The sequence below is a fragment of the Acartia tonsa genome, chromosome 9 (assembly GCF_053477335.1).
Source record: "Acartia tonsa isolate MP-2025a chromosome 9, ASM5347733v1, whole genome shotgun sequence".
Taxonomy (NCBI): Eukaryota; Metazoa; Arthropoda; class Copepoda; order Calanoida; family Acartiidae; genus Acartia; species Acartia tonsa.
Window position 1 is genome coordinate 43,252,330 of NC_137268.1, and position 23,008 is coordinate 43,275,337.

The 23,008-nt window shown below is 33.2% G+C and overlaps 1 protein-coding gene across 1 annotated transcript; it reads right to left on the reverse strand.

The window, feature by feature from the left end:
- Positions 1-1,368: 1,368 nt before the first annotated feature.
- LOC145327557 (uncharacterized) lies at positions 1,369-18,947 on the reverse strand. The gene is made up of 5 exons (XM_080171099.1): positions 18,854-18,947; positions 11,655-11,725; positions 10,380-10,508; positions 3,092-3,163; positions 1,369-1,522 (listed from the first exon to the last, which is right to left on the reverse strand). The coding sequence occupies exons 1-5, from the start codon at positions 18,863-18,865 to the stop codon at positions 1,369-1,371; spliced, it is 438 nt and encodes a 145-aa protein (XP_080027225.1). The 5' UTR covers positions 18,866-18,947.
- Between the last annotated feature and the right edge of the window lie 4,061 nt (positions 18,948-23,008).

The following is a 23,008-nucleotide window of genomic DNA, read 5'->3' on the forward strand; positions in this document are numbered from 1 at the left end:
ATGATCCATTTTTTTTCTTGATTTTTCTATGACCTATTTTTTAATCTTTATACATCCTTCCTCCCACCTCTCACTTTTTTTATTTTTTCTTGTTATCTATGGTTTCTTTTGTTGGGGGGGGGGGGGGGGGGGGGTGGTTAATTGTTATTGAAACAACTAAGAAACTATATGTGGGTGGGAGGGATGCAAAATAAAAATGTTATGAAAGCTCTTTCTTAATTCATTATACTTTTATTCGCAAGATTAAAGAAGTGAGAACTAAACTTTTATAGAAGCTTTTATCGCTCCTTTTTAAATAATTTAATTTTACCATACAGATCTAACCACTTAAACGATTTTTTGCTCAATAAAGATAAGTTCCTGTAGGTTACTATTAGCGTTGATATTTAAATTTGCATTGATATTATTATTCAAATTATTCATATCATTGGTTGTATAACTGTTATCAGCCTGAGAACAAAGATCTTCATAATTTCATAGAAATCGATCAAAAAGCAAATAATTTGAATGATTCAGTACGTATAGCCAGGTGAATTGTATGATGACATTTTTTTAAAGCGAAGCTTTTCTATATTTAGGGTCAGTCCGTCCGTCCGCCCGTCCGTCCGTACGTCCGTCCATAACGGATAGCTTTTTTCGTTAATTTAGGCATGTTAGAATTGTCATATCGATTTTAAATTTTGCATGGTGATTCCTTTTGTAGTTAGGTACGATAAAGAAAGCATAGCAACTCTATAATCATCACAAAAATGTCCGTACGTCCATTTTAAACATGTTGATTTTTTACTTTTTTAACAACAAGTTTTTATGTGATCTAATCATCCGATTGATCTGATTTTTGGTATAATGATTCCTGGGACAACAAAGTATAATGTTATAAGCGAAGCAACTCAATAATCAAGTCCTAAAAATGTAAGTATGTCCATAAACATTATCCTGAATCAGGCAGTTTTTCAACAAATTTACTTACAATTTTGCTTTGACTCTTATACATTTATATTCTGATTATTCAGTTCTGACACTATACAAGTGTTAATGTCCGTTTGTCCTACCGTTTCAGTGCTTCGCTTTTATGGATGTTGTCAACCTTGCTCTGTCTCTTCGTGCTTTAAAATTCGAAAGTGTATAACATATTGTGCATTGTGCTGTTCTCCATTAAAATTTGATAAAACTATGAATCATACATTAATGTATATTGTACATTCCCAATAATGATCATCAAAATTAACCCACTTGTATATTAAAATAATTGGTGGAGGAGTCCATAATACACTGTTAAAAAAATAAAATTAAGTATCCAAAGTTTTAAGCCAAACGAATAAGAGAACGAGTTAAAAACTTATGGAAACAATTTATAACACAGTAGGTTTAGGCAATTTTTTTGCCAAATAGATTATTTAATATGAAGATTTCCTGTGAAGTAGTAGAGGAGCTAAAGTTATGAATATTATTTGTATGTTTGGCTGTGCTCGTTGGATTTACATATCTTTGTTTTACCCCGCCAGGTTTATCAAGGTTTAACCTAAATAAAACAATTAATAGTCCTAGTAAAAATGTTAGAAGTGTATTTTCTTTTATGATCCTTATGATCACTCAAACGGCAAGACCTTACTTCCCCACACAAGAATTGTATGAAATCTTCAAAAAAAATCTGTTAAATCACAATCTATATAAAAATGTAACACACTTCATTTTTATTTATTATGATGATATAAACACCAAACCTTTCAACAGAAAGTTTATTAGATAAAGTCTTGGTAAATAGAATATTTTTTTAAAAATTGAGATTAGATATTTGAACAGAGCTGGATCTTTAAATCATTTCAATGGTGTGCCAAATCGGGGTGCGCCGAATTTCCACCAATGAGAGCACAGCATTTTACGAAATGCCGCGCTGTGATTGGCTAATATTCGGCGCACCCCGATTTGGCGCACCATTGAAATGATTTAAAGATCCAGCTCAGTATGAACAAATTTGTAAATTCGGGTAAAAGATATATTTTTCTAACTCGTCTATTCTATTCATGCTTTTAAACAGAAAGATGCTTTTAAGAGTTTAGGAAAGTTTTTTTAAAGAAGCTTTTCTCCTAGAAATCATTTATCAGCCTTCGGCTGTCAAATTCTGTCTTTCTAAGTATTGCTTTTAGGCCAAAATTATTCACGTTATTATAAAGTAACAGAAAAAATCTAATATTGATTAGATAACTTATAAAAGAAAGCTTTCAAAACTAAATAACTAAATAAAAATGGCATAGCGTGCGCAGAGAATTTTGCAAGAGGGTGTGACTTGTTGGGGAACACTTTTCTTTCCCTCGCCCCTTGGCATAAATTGTATTAATTTTATAAAAACAAAAGCAAATTATTGTTTTTTGATTGTTTGAATAAACATCTAAAATTATAAGTGTTGACCGCTGGAAAAAATCAGTGACGTTTTTAGCATCCTACCAAAAACATTATTAAATTGAAAAATTAAATTTATCTGATTCGGCTGAAAACACATGATTTACTAAAATCAGATGATATGTTCTAAAAAGGCTCAACTTTCTTTAAATTATTAGTATAGAACAAGCCAATAATAATCTTTTGAGGAAAAATTATTGAAATTATTAAGTCATTATATAAACAAAAAATCTATTAATAGAACTCTATCCGATAGTTTGCGAAATTTTAATGAACAATGGAAAATATTGCTCTTCTATAAAATCAGATTTGTTGTTTTAGAAAATACACAAATGTATCTTTTACAGGGCAATGATAATTCATCTATAAACACACACACACACACACTTTGAAAGGATGCATTCATATATCTTTATGTAAAAGTAACAGGATCTCTGACTGTGTATCTGTGTGTCTTTCTTTCAAATTGTTACAGTGTAGCTTCTCATTGGTCCTTGGAAGTTTTATAACAATTTTTGGGGAGGGTACCTTTATCCTTCCATGAGAAAATGATGTATTTTTTAAATAAAAAAATAAAGATTACTGCAGACATAAAAACCTTAAACATAGCGAAAATCACCTCAAAATTAAAATAAAAAAATTAAGTTTTATGGTTCAAAAACAAAAAAATATTTATTTGAAAATATCTTACCCAAAATTAAAGTCATCAGTTCTGTTTGGGATACTCAGGTTATCCAACATTGAGGCAGCTTCACCATAGTCCCTAGATAGATAGATAGATAGATAGATAGATAGATAGATAGATAGATAGATAAATAGATAGATAGATAGATAAATAGATAGATAAAAAGATAGATAGATAGATAAATAGATTCATGTTTAAATATGTTCATATCTTATCATTAATTAACATCAAGTTTTGATAAGATTTAAATAATTTTACATCATTACATGTTAATTTCAAATTTGAATTTACTTAATTGCCTATTTTTTAGCGCAGCTACTCTACAACTTTAAGAGGTAATTTATCCCTTTCATTCAGTCGATCCCAACTTTGAATTCTAGTTTTGGAAAGACGAAGTAAAAATTTTGGGGACGGTCATTTTTTCTTGGAGCGATTTCTTTTGGGAGGGTGGTGGTAACCTCAACCAAAATAGTTATAAACCTTACCAGGAACTACAGAAGACTGTAAAGGAGAACCATATAGGTTCAGCGGTTAGAGCGTGCATACAGACAGACAACTTTTATATAAGGATAAAACAATTACTTTAACCCAAATAGAGGGCTAAATAAATAAACAATATAAGGGTGAAATTTATACTTTATTTTGACTTTCTAATAGCTAGATAATTTAGACACAAATCTTCCTTAGGATTTAAAATAAACAAGAATAACAACATCAGTAAAAGCAAAGCAGTAGATCAGTAAAGAACACTTTTAGAGCAAAAGGGATTTAAAACAAAAGTTTTTTTGAAATCTCTGTAGCTCCTAGCCATAATGTTATGTTTTTGATATATTATGGGATCATTCAAGAAAACGAAGAGCTTTTCTCCTATTTCTAGCCCCTGCGGGAGGGGGGCTCTAACCCTGCGTGGCAATCATTAATTTCATTTACCCAACCAAACCTAACATATCAAAAGCTACTATGAAAATACGACGAAACCCGCTACTTCGTTTTCTTTCCATGATACAAAATATTTTTCTATTACCAGTGCCGGGACGAAATTACAGAGTAGCTCCCCTATTTAAGATTTAAAAGAGGTTACATTTAGTTAAAATTTAAGCATGAATAAAGATGTGTTTCAGGATATAAGTTGTATTCCCCTTCTCTGAATAAAGTATTCTTTCAAAGCAGTGGAAAAATATAACTTTAAATGAAAAAAAAACAAGGAGTAATAATATGTTCATGGTATTAGTGTATTTTTGTTTCAATATTTATATTATACTTAACATCAATATTTGACTTTTATCAAATAAAGTTTAGTAACTTCCATTAACGTCTGGGGTGTGGGGAGGGTATGAAAAGTTCGAATCCCTGCTCAAACCAACTGCATCATAACAAGACACGTTAAAAGATTACTACTGCTGTTATATCAGATGCGCGACTTACATTAATGGTAAAAGCAAAGGGTTTTACTTGACCAATAACAGGTGCAATTCATTACCTTGCATAGTAAGGACTTCAAGACAAATTCTGTACAATCAAAAGGTTGGTTGTGCGCAATGGTTTAAAAGCAATGCCCCATGACTTAAAATTGGTAATGTTTTAGGGACGCTTTAGGTAAAGAGGCAAGTTTATATAAACAATCCTATCTCTTATAAAAACATATAAATACATAGATACATAGATAATTAGATAAATAGATAGATATAAACAATCATATCTCTTATAAAAACACATACATACATAGATACATAGATAATTAGATAAATACATAGATATAAACAATCCTATCTCTTATAAAAACACATAGATACATAGATAATTAGATAAATACATAGATATAAACAATCCTATCTCTTATAAAAACACATACATACAGATAGGTTGATAATTAGATATATAGATAGATATAAACAATCATATCACTTATAAAAACACATATGTACATAGATACATAGATAATTAGATAAACAGACAGATATAAACAATCCTATCTCTATACATTTTTCAAAGTTATAAAGCTTTAAGTATTTTCCTTGCATGTTGAAATAGTTATTTATCCCATAGTATTTTAGACAATTTTCCACGGATATTAAAATGAAAATTATAAGATCAAAACCAGTTATGTTAGCCCTGTGAGAGGCAAACGGGAATATCGTCTGTAATATATGATTTTTCAGTGTGGCTGAGAACCGGTTCTAATCCATTGGATATTAATCGGTTTCGAAGCCGTACTAAAAAAGAAATTATGCGTATAATGTCTTAACCTGTATGGGTAATGTTTTGTGATGCTAATAATTAGACTGGAACCAGTAATAGCGCAGATACTCTACAATTTACAAGAACAACGAATACGAATTTTTTGGTAAGGCAAAAGAAGAATAGAAAAAAAGATTCAGAATAACATTTATATAATCAACAGATGACCTATCCATCGCCCCTAGCCTCTAGGGGAAGGCAAGAAGGTAAAAAAATAGGTTAAAACTACTCTAAGACTTTTATATAGCTTCTTGAAAAATGAAACCCATTTGGACCAACAATTTTTAGTTTCTGATATAAATCACTAGCTATTTTATAATATAGGATAGTATAATTTAGAAAGAGATAAAGAAATCATAATAGATTTTGATTGTACATACATGTTAAAAATTCAAAAGCAAATCTTTTAAAAACAGATATTTTATCCCCCATACACTTTCAATGTTGTATTGTGCAGATTTCTGTTAACATACTTTTAACCCCATTTTCACCAGTTACAGCTTTTTTACCTTACAGCTAACAAGAACGTTAATTTTTATATTTGTACAACTAGTAAAATGGAAAAGAGTACAAGTCGAATAGTTGGAAGTTCAATTGTGTCCTTTTTTTGTTGATAAAAATCTCTTAAACAGCTGGCCCAATATAAAAATCTTTTTCATAGGATTTAGGTCTGTCTTACTCCAAAAAAAATACTACTTTAGAAAAAGGCTAAATTCTTTTTTCCTAAAGATGGCATTTCCACTGCCTCATTACAAATACATGTACTGTACTGACAAATGAATTAAAGAGTAGCTTCGCTACTAAAAGAAAAGAGTTGACAATAAATTTAAAGTTTGCATGCTTATTAGTTACATTGCTTTCTAAGTTTATACACTATAACAATAGTATTCCTATATTTGGAACTTTTGATACAGATTGTACACTGTTATAATAGTTTTCCTAAAATGAAACTTTTGATACATACTTTTAAATAAAGTAGTAAAGTTTTTTGCCTGTAGCTTAAGATTTCAATGACTACTGATTCCTTTTTTCTTTTAATTTTAGGCAGTTTTTTTTTTATCTAATTTTTGCCCCCTTTTTACTAACCCCTTTAAATAAAGAGGCCTTAGATGCTAGAGGAGCAGACACTAACTATATATTAGATAATTTGAGATTGTAAAGCCTATTTTGATACTATAATTTTAAAATTTCTTTGCATTGCTGTAAAAAAAATCCATCATAAAATTATAATACAAACGTAAAGCACATTAGAAATCCCTTTCTTTTATGTTATTTAATACTTAAATTTTTTACTTGGGTTCAATCCATTCATGTTAAAATAGAAACAGGAGGTAAACCCCTAGTAAATTTTTGTCTGATCTTAAGCAATTTTAAATGTATAAACAATTAAATACTTTAGCTCTTCCTATAAACAAATAGTAGCACAAATATAACAACAGTTTTGCAGCCTTTCAAATCAGAAAATCTACTGTGACACTTTATTCTAAATAACAAAAGAACCCTATTATCTGAATTAAAAGACAAATTGAGAATTGGTGCATTTTTTCTGTCTCCCCTTGTATCTTTTCTCAGTAGTTCTGCTACTCTATAATTAAGATTGTCTAAAAGTTGCTAGTATCTTAAAATTAATATAATAAAAAAATACATCTAATTTTTAATTTAATTCTCTAAAATTACAGGCTAAATTAGAAAACAATGGGATCTACTGCAGTTCATGGTAAAATATTGCTGGTAACGAATATTGCCAAAAATCTATGAATTTTAAAGGCTGCTAGCTGCCAAATGGCTAAATGTACAGATTATACCCGCACACCATTTTAAGCGGTATAAGAAGGCCTACAAATAATCTGGAATAGCCAAAAATCAATAATGCATTATTATCTCGCAGTGCAGAGAAATGCGCGAAAAGGCCTATTTACATGTTTTTTTCTTCAGTGAAGCTTTCCCTGTGCATCATTGGATCTTGGCTATTCCAGATTATTTGTAGGCCTTCTGATACCGCTTAAAATGGTGTGCGGGTATGATCTGGACGTTCAGCCGTTTGGCAGTTAGCAGCCTTTAAAATTCATAGATTTTTAGCAATATTCGTTACCAGCAATATTTTACCGTGAAGTGCAGTAGATCAAAAAAATGATATATAAAATACCTTAAATATATAAATAAGCAACCCCCCCCCTAGATATACCACACTTTTCTGGGATCTTGCTGCGTCAAGTATCAACTGTTGGGAATATCAAAGGATGACCCCATGCAAAATTTGAGCCGGATCCGGCCAAAACCGGCCGTGAATTTTATAAAAAACCGTTTTTTTCCGGTTTTTATAGGGTATCTATAAATCGATTCAGCTGGAGCAAAACCGGTTGGAGGTACAAAAAATTTTACTTCACATGAAATTTAGCCAATGCAATTGCCTACAAAAATGTACTTCATCATCAACTTGATTGGACAACTCTTTCCCCTCCTAAATGTCCATTAAAACCTCGGAAACGGCAAAAATCGCCAAAAATCACGCCTTCGGCGGCGAATAACGGCTAAACGGTCAGCCGGAGGCGAATGAAACATAAATAAAGAAATGTTCGCCTCAAAAAGTTGTTCAATATCAAAGAGATGCTTGAAGTCTCTAAAACGACTCCTTCCCCTCCTTTAAAGGGAAAAACTGAAAAAACGTTATTTTCAAAAGTATGCCCACTTCGTAGGTGTGGGGGGCACTGAACCCGTCACCAAATATAAAGTCTAGGCGGCCCACAATGCTGAATTTTCACCAAGTGAAAGTCTTGTGTCATTATCTCTTATGAGAAAAAAGTTATTAATTAATTAAAATTTCAAATTGTGATTTTTTGATGGATTTCTTTGATGAAATGACAGGCTGGTCAATTTTTAGGCCATTTTTTGCTGTTTTCGGCCCGCCACGTCCAAACGGTTTGAGATATTCTCACGGGACCTTTTGCCCGACCTAAGTCTGGTTATTTGTGAGGTCTAAGAAAGAAAAAATCCCGGATTGGATGAAGCACGACGTCGCTGCGCGCCGTCAAAAATCGCTGGTCGGCTCATTTTGCCCCCTCAAACCCTCACCTCGTGCCATTTTTCTGTGTAAAGATTATAATTATAATCTTTTGCGTAAGTCTGATTTTTTTCCCTAGACCTCACAAATAACCAGACTTAGGTCGGGCAAAAGGTCCCGTGAGATTATCTCAAACCGTTTGGGCGTGACGGCCCAAAAACCACAAAAAATGGCCTAAAAATTGACCGGCCTGTCATTTCATCAAAGAAATCCATCAAAAAATCACAATTTGAAATTTTAATTAATTAATAACTTTTTTCTCATAAGAGATAATGACACAAGACTTTCACTTGGTGAAAATTCAGCATTGTGGGCCGCCTAGACTTTATATTTGGTGACCCTGGGGTGACGGGTTCAGTGCCCCCCACACCTACGAAGTGGGCATACTTTTGAAAATAACGTTTTTTCAGTTTTTCCCCTTAAAGGAGGGGAAGGAGTCGTTTTAGAGACTTCAAGCATCTCTTTGATATTGAACAACTTTTTGAGGCGAACATTTCTTTATTTATGTTTCATTCGCCTCCGGCTGACCGTTTAGCCGTTATTCGCCGCCGAAGGCGTGATTTTTGGCGATTTTTGCCGTTTCCGAGGTTTTAATGGACATTTAGGAGGGGAAAGAGTTGTCCAATCAAGTTGATGATGAAGTACATTTTTGTAGGCAATTGCATTGGCTAAATTTCATGTGAAGTAAAATTTTTTGTACCTCCAACCGGTTTTGCTCCAGCTGAATCGATTTACAGATACCCTATAAAAACCGGAAAAAAACGGTTTTTTATAAAATTCACGGCCGGTTTTGGCCGGATCCGGCTCAAATTTTGCATGGGGTCATCCTTTGATATTCCCAACAGTTGATACTTGACGCAGCAAGATCCCAGAAAAGTGTGGTATATCTACCCCCCCCCCCCCCCCCCCCAATCACCTAATCTTTTTTAAGTTAAGATATTCAATCTGACTAATATCTAAATTTGCAGATTTCAACTAATTTAACCTAACTTATAAAAAAGGACCATAGATATTTTATTATCGAAAAATAAAACCATTAGGGAACTGAGGTCAAAATTGCTTCGCTCCTTGTAAACTAAATTGTCCTTGTTTTTGTCTTTTTCTGCTGTGGCCGTAAATTAGACAAAACGCATTTTTAGAGGACAAAAAGGTTAACTAGTCAATTAAACTTTTTATTTCAATAAAAAGTGTGTTCTTTTTTGGTTAGTGAATAAAATAACAGAGTATTTGTCTGTCCGTTAAAATCACTAGGAAAGGTTATCTATAATACAAAGTAGAATGATCATTGATCTCTGTCCGTCTGTCCTATAAGACCCGGTAGCCACTGAACCGATTGGATTCTACTCTTTAGGGAATATACCTACTGGTCCTGTGGTGGTTTTAGGCTATTTTTTTTTTGGGGGGGGGAGGACATCTCTAAACCCCCCAAAAAAACAAAAAAATCCCCTGAATTTTTAAAAATCAGTTCGAAATAAGTGGTTGCAGCTCAATCTTTTTATTTTTATTATTTTTTTAAATTACCTCTTGGGGCGAAGCCGCTAGTAGGTTATATTTTGGCATCTCTAAATTAAAGTAAAAGGATCTTTGTCTATTTGTTTCTATGTCTCTTAAATGGTTAGACCGAACGTTTCAAATTTTTCAGAGAAATTTTACATTGGTACATGGTAGGTAGATTTTTTATGAAACCCAAAAAATTATTGATTTATGTAATGGCGTTTAATCCTTATCTTCAGCTAAGTTAAGATTCATGATTAAACATAATATATAAGTAGATACAATGATAGGGGAAAATTTTTCGTCAATTCAGGTTGCTAACATTGACCTCATTTATTGGTCAGTTCCTTAACTCAGTAGGAGAGAGGGTAAAGAGGGTGGATGGGGGTATCTTTATTTAAGCTAGCTACAATTATGACTTGATTAGAGTACATAAAAATCTGGTGCAACATCCAAGTAATAATACATCGATTGAATCATGTAATGAATCGATCATCTCACCTGAAATCATCTGCCAGCTGATCCAGAATATCATTGACTGAGCCGCTACAGGTAGACAGACCATCAGCCAGCTCGTCATAGGTCAGGTCATCGCAGGGCACCTCGTCGTAGTCAGGTATGCTTGCGGTGTCCTGCAAGGTTCAGTTAAAGGGTCAAATAGAGATGAAGTTAGTAAATTGATAAATATATCTCAATCGTTATTCGCCTTTTTAATGAAGAAGAACATTTGTGTGTTGAAAAAGATGAAAAGATGAAAAATTATGATTGTTTTAATTTTATGATTTTTATTTCAATATTTGTGGGAAATGGCCTATAATACGATGCTATACATGATTTTTCAATATGGCTGAGAACTGGTTTTAATCCTATAAAGCGTTTTTGAAGAAATACTGGAAAAAAATATTTTTTAGCTTTTTTAAAAATAGTTAAGGGAAGGGTTAAAAGAGAGGTTTAAAACAAGGATGACAACATCCATAAGTAGCGAAGCTTAAAAATTATGGATGGATATCCGGAAAAAATAAACTTTATTGCAGTTTCATAAAAAAAACATTAAATTAAAAAATTCCTAAACCTTATAAGATTTATAACGTGAAAATTGATCTATCACCTCAGCAAATTAGCAAATCTTAATGAAACTTTGTTGGGATATGTAAATTGTGAACTTATTTAATCCTTAAAAATATCAGCCACCTATCTCAAATAGGAGTAAAGAAAATCATGAAAACCTAAAAATCTAGGAATCGAACTAGCACCCCAAGCAATAAGCAAATCTCGATAAAACTTGATAAAAGTATGCAAAATATGAAAGTATTCAATCCGTAAAAATGTCAGCCATCTGCGTTGAGAAAATAGGGGTTGAGAAAAATCATAAATACTTAAAAATGTAGGAATCGATCTGGCTTCCCAACCAACTGACGAATCCTAATGAATCTTGGTGAAAATATGAAGACTGTTTACATAATTAATCCCTGAAAATTTCAGCACTCTATCTTTTACAGAAGCCGAGAAAATCACGTTTCCCCCTTTCTGTCTCAGACAGACGAAAGGACAGACGGACGGACGGACAGACGGACGGACGGACGGACGGATATTTCGAATTATAGAGTAGCTTCGCTACTAAAAAGAATATATGCAAGTTATGAAAGAGGGTGAAAATGCATTTTAGCTGAAAATGGGTAGAAAGAGGGATAATCAATTTGTTATAAATTAGAGGTCTAAGAGACCATAATTATAGAAAAGCTTCGCGTTTCTATTTATCAGTTGGATTTGACGCTTTCCTGATTCTGATGGTGATTATGAGAATGTTGTTGATGACTACCCAAATGTTGGGGTAGCAATGGAGTTACCTGGAATACAAATAGATAGATAGATATATGGCTGAATATATAGATAGATAGATGGCTGGATATATAGATAGATATATGGCTGGATATATAGATAGATAGATAACTGGATATATAGATAGATATATGGCTGGATATATAGATAGATAGATGGCTGAATAAATAGATAGATAGATGCAGTGACATGCTGAGGTTTTTGCCACCCCCTTGATCCAAAGCTTTGGGTGATGTATTACAGCCAACAAGAGGGATGTAATTTTATTGTCAGGTGGGTTTAATTGGGGTGTGAGTTCTTTACCCTGACTCCACTCTTTGCTGTATTAGGGAGGTGTATCATTGGATGTAGAGCTTTGTCAAGAGTGGTTTGGGGGTAGACACTGAGGAGGCTGTTTTCACCCCCTATATTTTAACAAGGGGGATGTTTTTACTCTCCTTTTGCACGCCTCGGGATAGATGGCTTGATAAATAGATAGTCTTCAGATAAGTAGAAAAAAATAAAAATGATAAAGATTATTAAAGAAAAGGCACTAGCATAAAAATAGAGTAGCTTCGCTACTTAAAGCTTGTCTGTATGTATATCCTGCAAGTATATAGGGCCAACTGTGAACAGTATGAAATCTGTTAACTTTTTACCCCATAACATTTGAAAGTTAGCACTTCACTTTGCATGATAAATTATCATACTACAAAAAGCAAGGATTTTAAGAAAAGGAAAATGGAAGTTAAATGTGTTATACCTCTATTTACACTTCTGTAGATTAAAATCATTAATAAAAATTTGAACACTTATGTTTTTTTACCAACCAATGCAATGTAAAGGACTCAAAGTTTTCTAGGAACGAAGATCGTTTATATGAACTTATCAAATCCAATTTCCCCTCTCTCCCTGACTAAAGCAGAAAGCAGTCCAATATTTTATTGCATTTATTTAAAAAAAGCTTTCTTAAGTTTGGGTCTATACCTTTTTACATTGCATTCTAAAATAAAATGATTGTTATAAAACTTAAAATCTTAAATCATAAATCTTAAAATCATTTTTATTCTTTTTGGACCAAATATGTCTTATAAGTGTCTATTTTAAGGCTGGCACTTTTTAAATAGTGGCTTTTCTCCTAGCCTCTATAATTAATACCTAAAGACACTTAGACACTAACAATATGTAGAATATCTAACTTTAACAAAGATGACAACATCCATAAAAGTGAAGCACAGAAACGGTAGGACAAACGGACATTAACACGTGTATAGTGTCAGAACTGAATAATCAAAATATAAATGTATAAGAGTCGAAGCAAAATTGTAAGTAAATTTGTTAAAAACTGCTTGGTACAGAAAAATGTTCATGGACATACTAACTTTTTTAGGACTTAATTATAGAGTTGCTTCACTAATAATATTGTACTTTGTTTTCCCAAGAATCAGTATACAAAAATTAGATCAATCGGAAAAATAGATCACATAAAAATTTGTTGTTAAAAAAGTAAAAAATTAACATGTTTAAAATGGACGTACGGACATTCTGGTGATGATTATAGAGTTGCTACGCTTTCTAAATCGTACCCAACTACTACAGGAATCATCATGCAAAGTTTGAAATCGATAGGACAATTCTAACATGCCTAAATTAACGAATAAAAGCTATCTAATTATAGAAAAGCTTCGCTTTTAAAAAAAAGAGTAATTGCCTCTATTGTCTTAAATTAATAGAAAATACGCCTCAAATTATAAGAATACATCTGTGAAAATAAAGGTCTATTTATACACATTGTACAAGGGCGTAACAAGGGATAGGATAGGTTAATTGTGTACAAACATGTTAGTACCCCCCCCCCCCCCATCTCCTTAAATATATATATATATCGATTGTATTATAAAGAAGGTTAGCTTATCTTCCTTTAACCTTTTTCTAAAGTATTACCATGAAGAAATTCTATCTTTTCTATCCTATATGAAGCAGTACGGTTTTTCGTCTGTCCTTTAAAATCTCACCAACTTCATCTAGATGGGAATAGTTAATTCCATAAATACATATGGTCCAGAGAAACCAATCAATTCCCCTTAACTTCATTAATTTTGAAAAAAAATAATATGAAAGTTTAGATAAAGAGCCCTAGAAGATAGAGGTGAAGCCACTTGTACTTAATAATGCATAATATGCATTTGATTATATTTGCATGAGTAAATTATGTCACTTTTCTTTTAACATATTTTGAAAAGCGAAGCTTTCTATAATTAGTGTACGTCCGTCCGTATGCTCGTCCGATATTATTATCATATTTATCTGTTTTTTAGAATACTGATTCCTATTACAACCAGGTACAATGTAATGAGCAAAGCATTTCTACAATCAAGACCTATTATTATTGTCCCTGGCCTAATAACTACTAAATATTTTTGCTAATTCAGATATGTTTGGTATTGTTAAATTTTATTTTACTTGACTCGATAATTTTATCACATTGTATTATAGACAGCTTCCCGCGGATATTGAAATGAAAAATTATCATGTTCAACCAGTTTTGTTAGCCCCGTTTTTTCTTTTAGTATTCGTTAAACGTTTTCTGTAATACGGTGCTAAACATAATTTTTCAGTATGGCTGAGAACCGGTTATCCTATGGATATCAATTGGTTTCGACGTCTTACTAGAATAATTGTTTACTGCATTTTTTAAAGAACGCATATAAGTGACTAAAAATGCACTTTTGAAGTGATTTTTCCTAAAAGGCTAATTTCATGTAATTTAACAAAGTTTAGCAAAAACAAGGACGTTATCGTACATTAGACAAAATAAAATCATTCTAAACAGATAACAAAAGTTTACCAATATGAAATATAATACTTTATAGTCCTTTATTTTCAAAAATACTAAATTTTAATAACAACGTCGTTTCGACATTCATAATAACATTTTTTTTTTAATTTATATATTATTCCTAGGATATTGCACCACATTTTTTATGTTCTCTAATAAAGTAAAACTCGCAGCGGGCTGAAATGCCCCCCAATTACCCCCTTTTCCCCATCTCCTCTCCTTCCCACTGTATATTATGAACTTACCAATTAATGAGTTCCATGTTAACAAGCTAAATTGACGACAACTTTTTCCCAGTCATAATATCCACGTATATTTTTGTATTATGTTATATAAACGCGACATAACACATTGTAATTGTATGTCAACGTTCTACTTTCATATTTTACAGGGCGAACAAACACAAGCATGGAGGTTAAACACAGTGGGGAGGGAGGAGACATTAGACTGTAAATCATACTGTTACTGTAAAACAAAATCCTTGTAGAGTAGCTTCGCATCCTTAAAAAAAACTTTAAAGGACACGAAAGCATTCTTTGTAAAAAAAATATTTTCAAGGCGATCAATATATTTGTACAGAGTTTAAGTAATTATCATGGAGATAAAACAAAACCTGCCAACGTGGCTCAACACTTGGAGCATCCGTTCGTCGTCGGGGAGGTGGCGTTAAAAAGGGTTTATACTGATGCTTTGTCTGGTGCGCGACATAAATAATTAGGGGGAATGACTTGGCCCAAAATAGGCGTCGCTCATTAACATGCACAGTTATGACTTTTAAGACAAATGTCGTGCAATCAAAAGGTGTCTATATGGCGAATGGACGCTTTTCACCGCAGTTAGGACGCGAAGTATGATTCAAGGTGAGTTAAGAGGTCTAGAACCCGTAGCGATACCAAGCCTCCTAATTATATCAATCTATGATAGCGTTTACTCTTTTATTGGCTTCGCTCTTAGTCTACAGGGGTATCGTTCCAAGGGTGGAGAGGGTGTAATGAAAAAAATTCTATTGGTAAAATTACCAAGGTTATATTATCAAAAAAAAGGTAGCTTATGAAAGTGATTTTGTTTGAATATTTAATTTGATTAAACACATTTTAATGATATTTTTGTACTTATTTAATTATCAAAATTACTTAAATTCGTTACTTTTTATATTCATTTAAAAGTATCAAAGCAAGAAATTAGAAAAATTCCCCATACGCAAAAACTATGAAATAAAATATTTGATTAAATTCTTTACAAATTAGAATTGCAAGATGGCTTTTTATTTCGTTTTAAACAAGGGTGATAATATCAATGAAAGCAGAACTCAATAAATATGTGTAATGTGTGATATTCTCATTTATGTAGTAAGAGCTTAAATTGAATCTAGTTAATTATTCTATATTGATTATTTAGTGCTTTTCCCCCAAGTGCCTAGCTAGTACACAACCCCCCCCCCCCCCCCTATTATTTTAAAATAAATTGAAATTAATGGGAGTAGGTTTTGCTATATGCCTTGTCTAACCCCTGCGGTGCTATATAACCATGTGAAACTTCCCTGTGCCCAATATAACTTAACCTAACTTATTCTAAGGTAATCATTACATAAGTGAATAACTACTCCTTCCTTCTTTTTGAAAAATTAATTCATAATAAGATTTGGGGGAGTAATCACTCGACTATGCACTTTGAGGGGAAGCGCACATATTTAAAAATTGATGTTTCTTGCTTACAATCTACAGAACCCAATTTCAAAATTTATACAAAAAAAATTTATGATATTAATATGTATATTTGATATCTGCTTCAAAAATCTAAAAGTCATTTTTCTATCTGTTTCAAGCAGATCATATCAAGCAAAGAAAGCTGAAAAAAAGTATGTCCATACGAATTAGCAAAATTTAAAAATCAATGCTATATTTTCTTTAAAATTTAATAACCAAATGTCGAAATCACTATCGGTTACGGCATTAGAATCAAGAGGCACTGTATTTTACGATTGAAAAAAACCTGAAGTCATTCCAATCCTTAAATCTACAAATAAAATAGCATAAAACCATCCACGGACATAAGTGAAAAGTGCTGCTTCCCTTAAAGGGAGAACTCAATCGGTTTAGTTGGTTATTGAAATTGAATGCCTAATTCAGACAATATAAGCCTTATAAACCTAACTACTTTATATAAATAAATTCAATACTATATATAAACCACTACTTAATCGAAGTAAACTATCTTATATTGACAGAAAGTCATTAGTATTTATAGGGTTCTTGTGGTAGTTAGATAATGTTAATAAATAACTAATTGTATAAGAAGCAGCTTATATTGCCTATTAAAAATGACGTCATAGAATACAAATGACCAAGTATACCGTTTACTATTGGTCAACTACAGTGTAAACTGGCCTATCATTGGTCATTTGTATTGTATGACATCATTTCTTATTAGGCACTATAAGCTGCTTCACTTTATAATAGTAGCTCACTATTTAGAATCTTGCTAGTTTCAAAAAAATTTATTTAGCTGTTTTATAGAATGATGTAAAAAAATTACATTTTCACAACTTCCATATTTGGCCGCGAATCATTTTTTCCAGAAGTTTTTTTTATAATTAACATACAAATGCAACATTAAATATTTTCATTCATTCTGTACAAAAATATTTATCCTTATATGAAAGTGGCTCAACACGTAGCGCATCCGCAGCATAACTAAAGACGTTAAAAATGATTCCTACGGCTGAATTCTATAATGCGCGACATAAATAGTTAGATTAGGGGGAATGCCTTGGCCCAAAACATGCGCAACTCACTACCATGCACAGTTAGGACTTCTCAGACAAGATCGTGCAAAAAGAGGGTTGGTTGTCTGATTGGCAAGTGGATGCTTTACACCGCAACCATAGGGCTTAGGGCTGACAACCCTATCCCATATCCATTAAAAAAGCCAAATTGTTACAGAAACAGTAACTAATTGCCAGCGGCCTATGCTCCCTCTGTGGAGTGAAAAAAGGGCTTGTTACTGTTTATATTAAAGTAACTGTGTCTGTGTGTAAGTAACCGTTGAACCGATATGGTTCTCCTTTACAATATATCTTCTCATAAGTCCATGGAAGTTTTAAATTATTTTGGGGAAGGGTACCACCACCATCCTAGGTGAAATCGCTTCAAAGTTAAAAATAATTCAATCCCTGTTCCACGCTACTTCATGATAGAATCATCCTTGTTATATGTCTCACAGCAAGGATCTAGCCTAAACACAAACCTATACGCAGACCAACTCACTGAGTTAATCTTAAAAGGATCTTATTTTTTCAAATGATTTACAATCAGAGACACAAAAGAAGGATGATTTGAGCAAACCATTCTATAGTAATTGGGCAAAAAATGACTGGTGGCATGCAGAAGGGGGGTGTCAACACCCTCCTTAAAGGTCCTACGACAAACGCAGGAGTCCCAAACGTCGGAGTGGACAAACGTCGGAGTGGACACTTACCCTAACCTAACCTATTTTAGACCATCTTATAGGTTTTTTAAATGCCTAACCCCTGCGGGCGGCTTATTTGTTCATTCATATCTTAACCTAACCTGGGACTCCTGCGTTTGTCCTGGAACCTCCCTAAAATGTACTGTATTTATTACCCCCTAATGAATTCCCAACCACGTGGTGAATTTCTTTGCACGCCACTGAGTTAAAAGATTTTATTCTGCTGCTATGTCAGATGGGCAACACAAATAGTAAGAGTAGGAGGAATGCTTTGGTCCATAAAAGGCGAAAGTCCTTAATATCCACAGTAAGGACTTCAAGACAAACGTCTTGCATTCGTACATTTTAAAGGTTGGTTATATGCAATTGATTATGGATATTTTTTTTTTTTAGTAATATTTATTAAGGTATCAATATGGTTCTCTATGACTATGAACTTATTCACCTTTTATAACTTAACTAAAAATTGAATCATCACAAACATATATATATAGCATTAATTTACTAGAAGTTGTTTTCTCGTTTTCATTCGAAAGCGATTAGTATTCAGTCTAGCATCGTATTATGTCCAGTTTTCTACGAATACATAAAAATGTACAATCATAAGATTTTTTAGTCCGTGCCTTCGGCATTTCGGGGCTAAAAAACTGGTTTTAATCTTACAAACATTTGTACATTTTAAATGTTTATAATAGGTTGCGAGAAATAACTTTTCTCTAACATTTTTTAATGCTGCGAAACTTATGTTTTTTTACCAATAAGAAGACAGACCAACTTTCTATGATAGTATAATGTAACGGTAATCACTTATAGAGAAGCTTCCCTTTAAAAAAATATTTTCTAAATTTACCTTCAACGCCATTATGAATATTTTCACTAAAAGATCTGCTCAAAACTTTCTTCACTTTATTTAAAAACACATAAACATAAAATGTATATGCACTGAAAATAACACTTTTTTAACACTTTAAAATATTTTTTCTTCACTATATTTCACTTTTTTAAGACAACTAAAAATTAAATAATACTGCCCCCTTTTCATTTATTAATCCTTTTATATAAAATACTAAAGTTTTTTTTTGTCAGAAGCTAAAGATTCCAGAAATTACTTTTCTGGGAAGCTTTATGAATGTCTTTTGATTTTTAAGGCTATACTTCTGACCTCCCCCCCCCCCCAAATATATTAATGTATAAACGTCATTTTTCAATAATTAAGCTATAAGACCTATATACTAGAGAGTTTGTAAATTTTACGTAAATATTTTCATGAAAATAAAAAGAAACACTGAAAAACTAAAACGACTCTTTTCATTGATTTGCTTCCCAACTTGTATAATATTTGACTGAACATGCTTTGCGCTGCGCTCAAAATATTTTCCCCGACCGCACGTCACTTCAGGGTTAACTTTACTACGAGAAAGATTCTCTGAGGGTCGGTTCTAGGGTCTTTAAGTATCTTGAATATTACATCATTTTAGCGGGCTAAATAGGTCTTAAATATGTTGTTACTTATGATCTTAGGAACTATCCCAAGTGTGTAATACTCAAGAGTAACATTTGAAAAAAAAATTTGGGTGTTATGTTCATTCAGAATGTATGTGTTAACAATACAACGGGAAAAAATTAATTCTAGTTAAACAAGGTTGACAACATTTATAAAAAGCGAAGCTAATAAGTAGGGTTGGGCGATACCGGATACCGGATATCCGGCTGATTTCAATGCCGGATATCCAGTATCTGCCGGGTATCCGGCCAACGCCGGATAGCCGGCAAATAATCGGTTATCCGGGCCAAATTACCGGATAACCGGCCAAATTACTACATATTTAAGTATCTAAAAAGGATATAGTCCCTTTCGTGGCAACGCATCTTAAGGGGCGATTCGTTGACTTTTTAAATTGCTTTTAATAGGTTATTTTAGGTTAGGTTAGTTTATATTTGGTTAGGTGTTGCCCCGCAGGGTTAGGCAATTGGCCTCGCAAGGTTAGAGTCCCCCGCGAGAGGCTAGAAATAGGGGGAAAGCTACTGTGAAAATACGAATAATCGCTCCTTAAGGGGCGTCACCACGAAAGGGACTATACCGCAAAAAAAATTTCTTCATAAACTGGTGTTTTTATATTATACTAGCGGCTGCATCCCTAGTATCTAGGGATATTAGAAGGGATATGAAAGGGCAGAAAAATAACTTAAAACCTTACAACGACTTTTTTTTGTAAAAAATTAAACAGCCTAAAACCACCCTGGGACCTATAAGAAGCTTCACTCTAAAGGAGAACCATATCGGTTCAGTGGTTAGCGAGATCCTTCGCTACAGACAAAAAAAGCTTACTACTTTATATAATAGGATAAAATTAATGTTGAAGCTTAAAAATTAAATGATCTTTCTTCTTAGCAAATAAATCTAATTAACTATTACTAACCTCAATCTGTAATATCAACCCCTAATGGTTGGAGGATGGGCGGGGAGGTGGCGTTGAATGCCTGCCCCTTCCCCCCCCCCTCATTTTTTTTCTATCCTATTTTCTGTGTATAAAAGGTAGAGGGCTATAACTGAGTGACTTTCGAAATATTGGTATGACACATAACTGAGAGTTGACATTTTTTAATACCTCCTTCCTGGGTGGCACAGGATGCAGCAATTCTGGTAAGGGTCATTCAGGTAATATTCATTCAGTAAAATATTTATTTACTTAAACAAAGCATTTCTTGTTATCTAATACTAAAATATCCTATAAGCGTACATCCTCATATGTAATATATGTGTTCAAGTCGATTTCAGGTTCCAGTATAATCTTGCAAGTCCTGAACGTCCAGGTCTCCAGAAATCTTTAAACGGTTCCTGTGACCGCAAATTTTTACTTGAAGATTTCAAATTTTAAACTTAGGCTTTTTTATATATCTTCATGACATATTACAATTTCATAAAATCCGTTGCCGTTTACCTGCCAACCATCGGTTTGCGGCTGGCAGCTGCCAAGTACTGCTGCCACCGCCAAAATTTATGTTTTGAGATTTCTAATATAAAATTTACATAAAGATAAAGAAATTCAGAAAAAAATTGTTCTTCTAGCTTCAATAATAAGAAAATTACAGCCATTTAAGATAAAAAAAACAGAGATTTTTTGTTGTTCAATATCCGGCCCAGATACCGGAAATTGAAACTAACCGGCCGGATATCCGGCCACACCGGATATCCGGCCAACCCTACTAATCAGACGGTCATACTAACATTGATTTCTATTAGGTATATTACTCTTCTCCAATTATTAGATTAAATGAAAAATATGTTTTCTTAACCTAGCCTAAGAAATTGCTACTGTAGTGTAATGTTTCTCATGGTAGATGAGGGGTTCTAATCTGAAGCTAAAGATGTCAAAAATTGTTTTCTACTGCTGCTATATTATAGGGAATTACCAATTACCATACACAGTTAAGACTTCTAGACAGGGGTCATGCAATCAAAGGGCTGGTTGTCCAAAAAAACGTTTATATATCATCTTGATCATTCCTTAATGTGCAAAATATTATTATAGATTTACTACAAAATTAGACCAAAATGTGTAAGCTGTCCTCCGGATGTTATCCAGGTTAATAGAAGAGATGCGTTTTTGTATATTTTTTAGTGCCTTTAAAAAAACTGCGTAGATACCGTATGGATACTGAAGTACAACTCAGAAGCTGTTTATAATGCCTATAAAAAATGACGTCATATGGCCTTCCATTGGTCATTTAAAATGTATACCTGTCAATATAATCTAGTCTGTGTTTCGGCATATCATTGTGCATTATTTTTTTATATGCACTATAAACAGCTTAACAACTGCAATAATATAGCAAACAAGTTATCGTAACATTATCTGAACACTCATTGAGATATAAGTGTGGGTGAAAAATAGATAGAAAGATACAACTCTCAAAAAGAGCCGGTGAGAGTAAAAAAGCAAAAAAAAAAAGGTTGAGAGAGTGAAAGAGAGAGAGAGACAGAGAAAGAGAGAGAGAGGCAAAGGGAGAGATAGTGAGAAAGAGAGAGAGAGAGAGAGAGAGAGAGAGAGAGAGAGAGAGAGAGAGAGAGAGAGATATACCCTAGAAGCGCACTTGTCCTGCAAGATATTTGCTTATTAAAAAGTTTTTTTTAAATCTTTCTCTCTCTAACTATATATTTCTCTCTCTTTCTCTCTCTCTCTCTCTCTCTCTCTCTCTCTCTCTCTCTCTCTCTCTCTCTCTCTCTCTCTCTTCTCTCTCTCTCTCTCTCTCTCTCTCTTCTCTCTCGCTCTCTCTTTTTATCTCTCATTCTCTCTCTCTCTCTCTCTCTCTCTCTTCTCTCTCTCTCTCTTTCTCTCTCCTCTCTCATCTCTCTCTCTCTCTCTCTCTCTCTCTCTCTCTCTCTCTCTCTCTCTCTCTCTCTCTCTCTCTCTCTCTCTCTCTCTCTCTCTCTCTCTCTCTCTCTCTCTCTCTCTATCTCTCTCTCTCTCTCTCTCTCTCTCTCTCTCTCCTGGTATCACTATCTCCCTATATCATTTTTTACCTATCACATTATAACCTGAAAGTTCAGGTGAATTATATTCCTATTAAAACAAAAAATGTGTAATAAATAAGCGCATTTTTTATATTCGACTGTTTCAGTTGTAATTATAAGGGATGATGTGTATTTGTCCAGGGAAAAATAAGCTAACAACATTTTTTATTTTCAGGAAGAAATCTGTGGTTTCCCTCAAAGTGCCTAGTTGAGTTAAGAAAACCCCCCCTTCAACCAGATGTAATTGGGAAATAAGGAGAGTGGGGTTATATTCATATTTTACAGTTTTGCTTTAGGTTAGGGTATATTGGGTACAAGTTAGCCCCGTAGGGTTAGGGCATCATAGGTAAAAATTGAGCACCACTGGTATGGGCCTTAGGAACCCCCTTATTTTCAATTTATTTTAAAAATAAAGGAAAGGTTTCATTGCACTCTTGGCCCTTTTAGGGAAAGCTCCTGAAGATCAAACAATGAAAAGGCTTAGAGCCT

Excerpts from the sequence above, each read along its gene's own strand:
- LOC145327557 (XM_080171099.1), bottom strand. Across the intron at positions 10,509-11,654 it reads AATCACCATCAGAATCAGGA|CACCGCAAGCATACCTGACT; the intron begins AAGCGTCAAATC and ends AACCTTGCAGGA. Across the intron at positions 1,523-3,091 it reads ACTGATGACTTTAATTTTGG|GTTAAACCTTGATAAACCTG; the intron begins GTAAGATATTTT and ends TGTTTTATTTAG.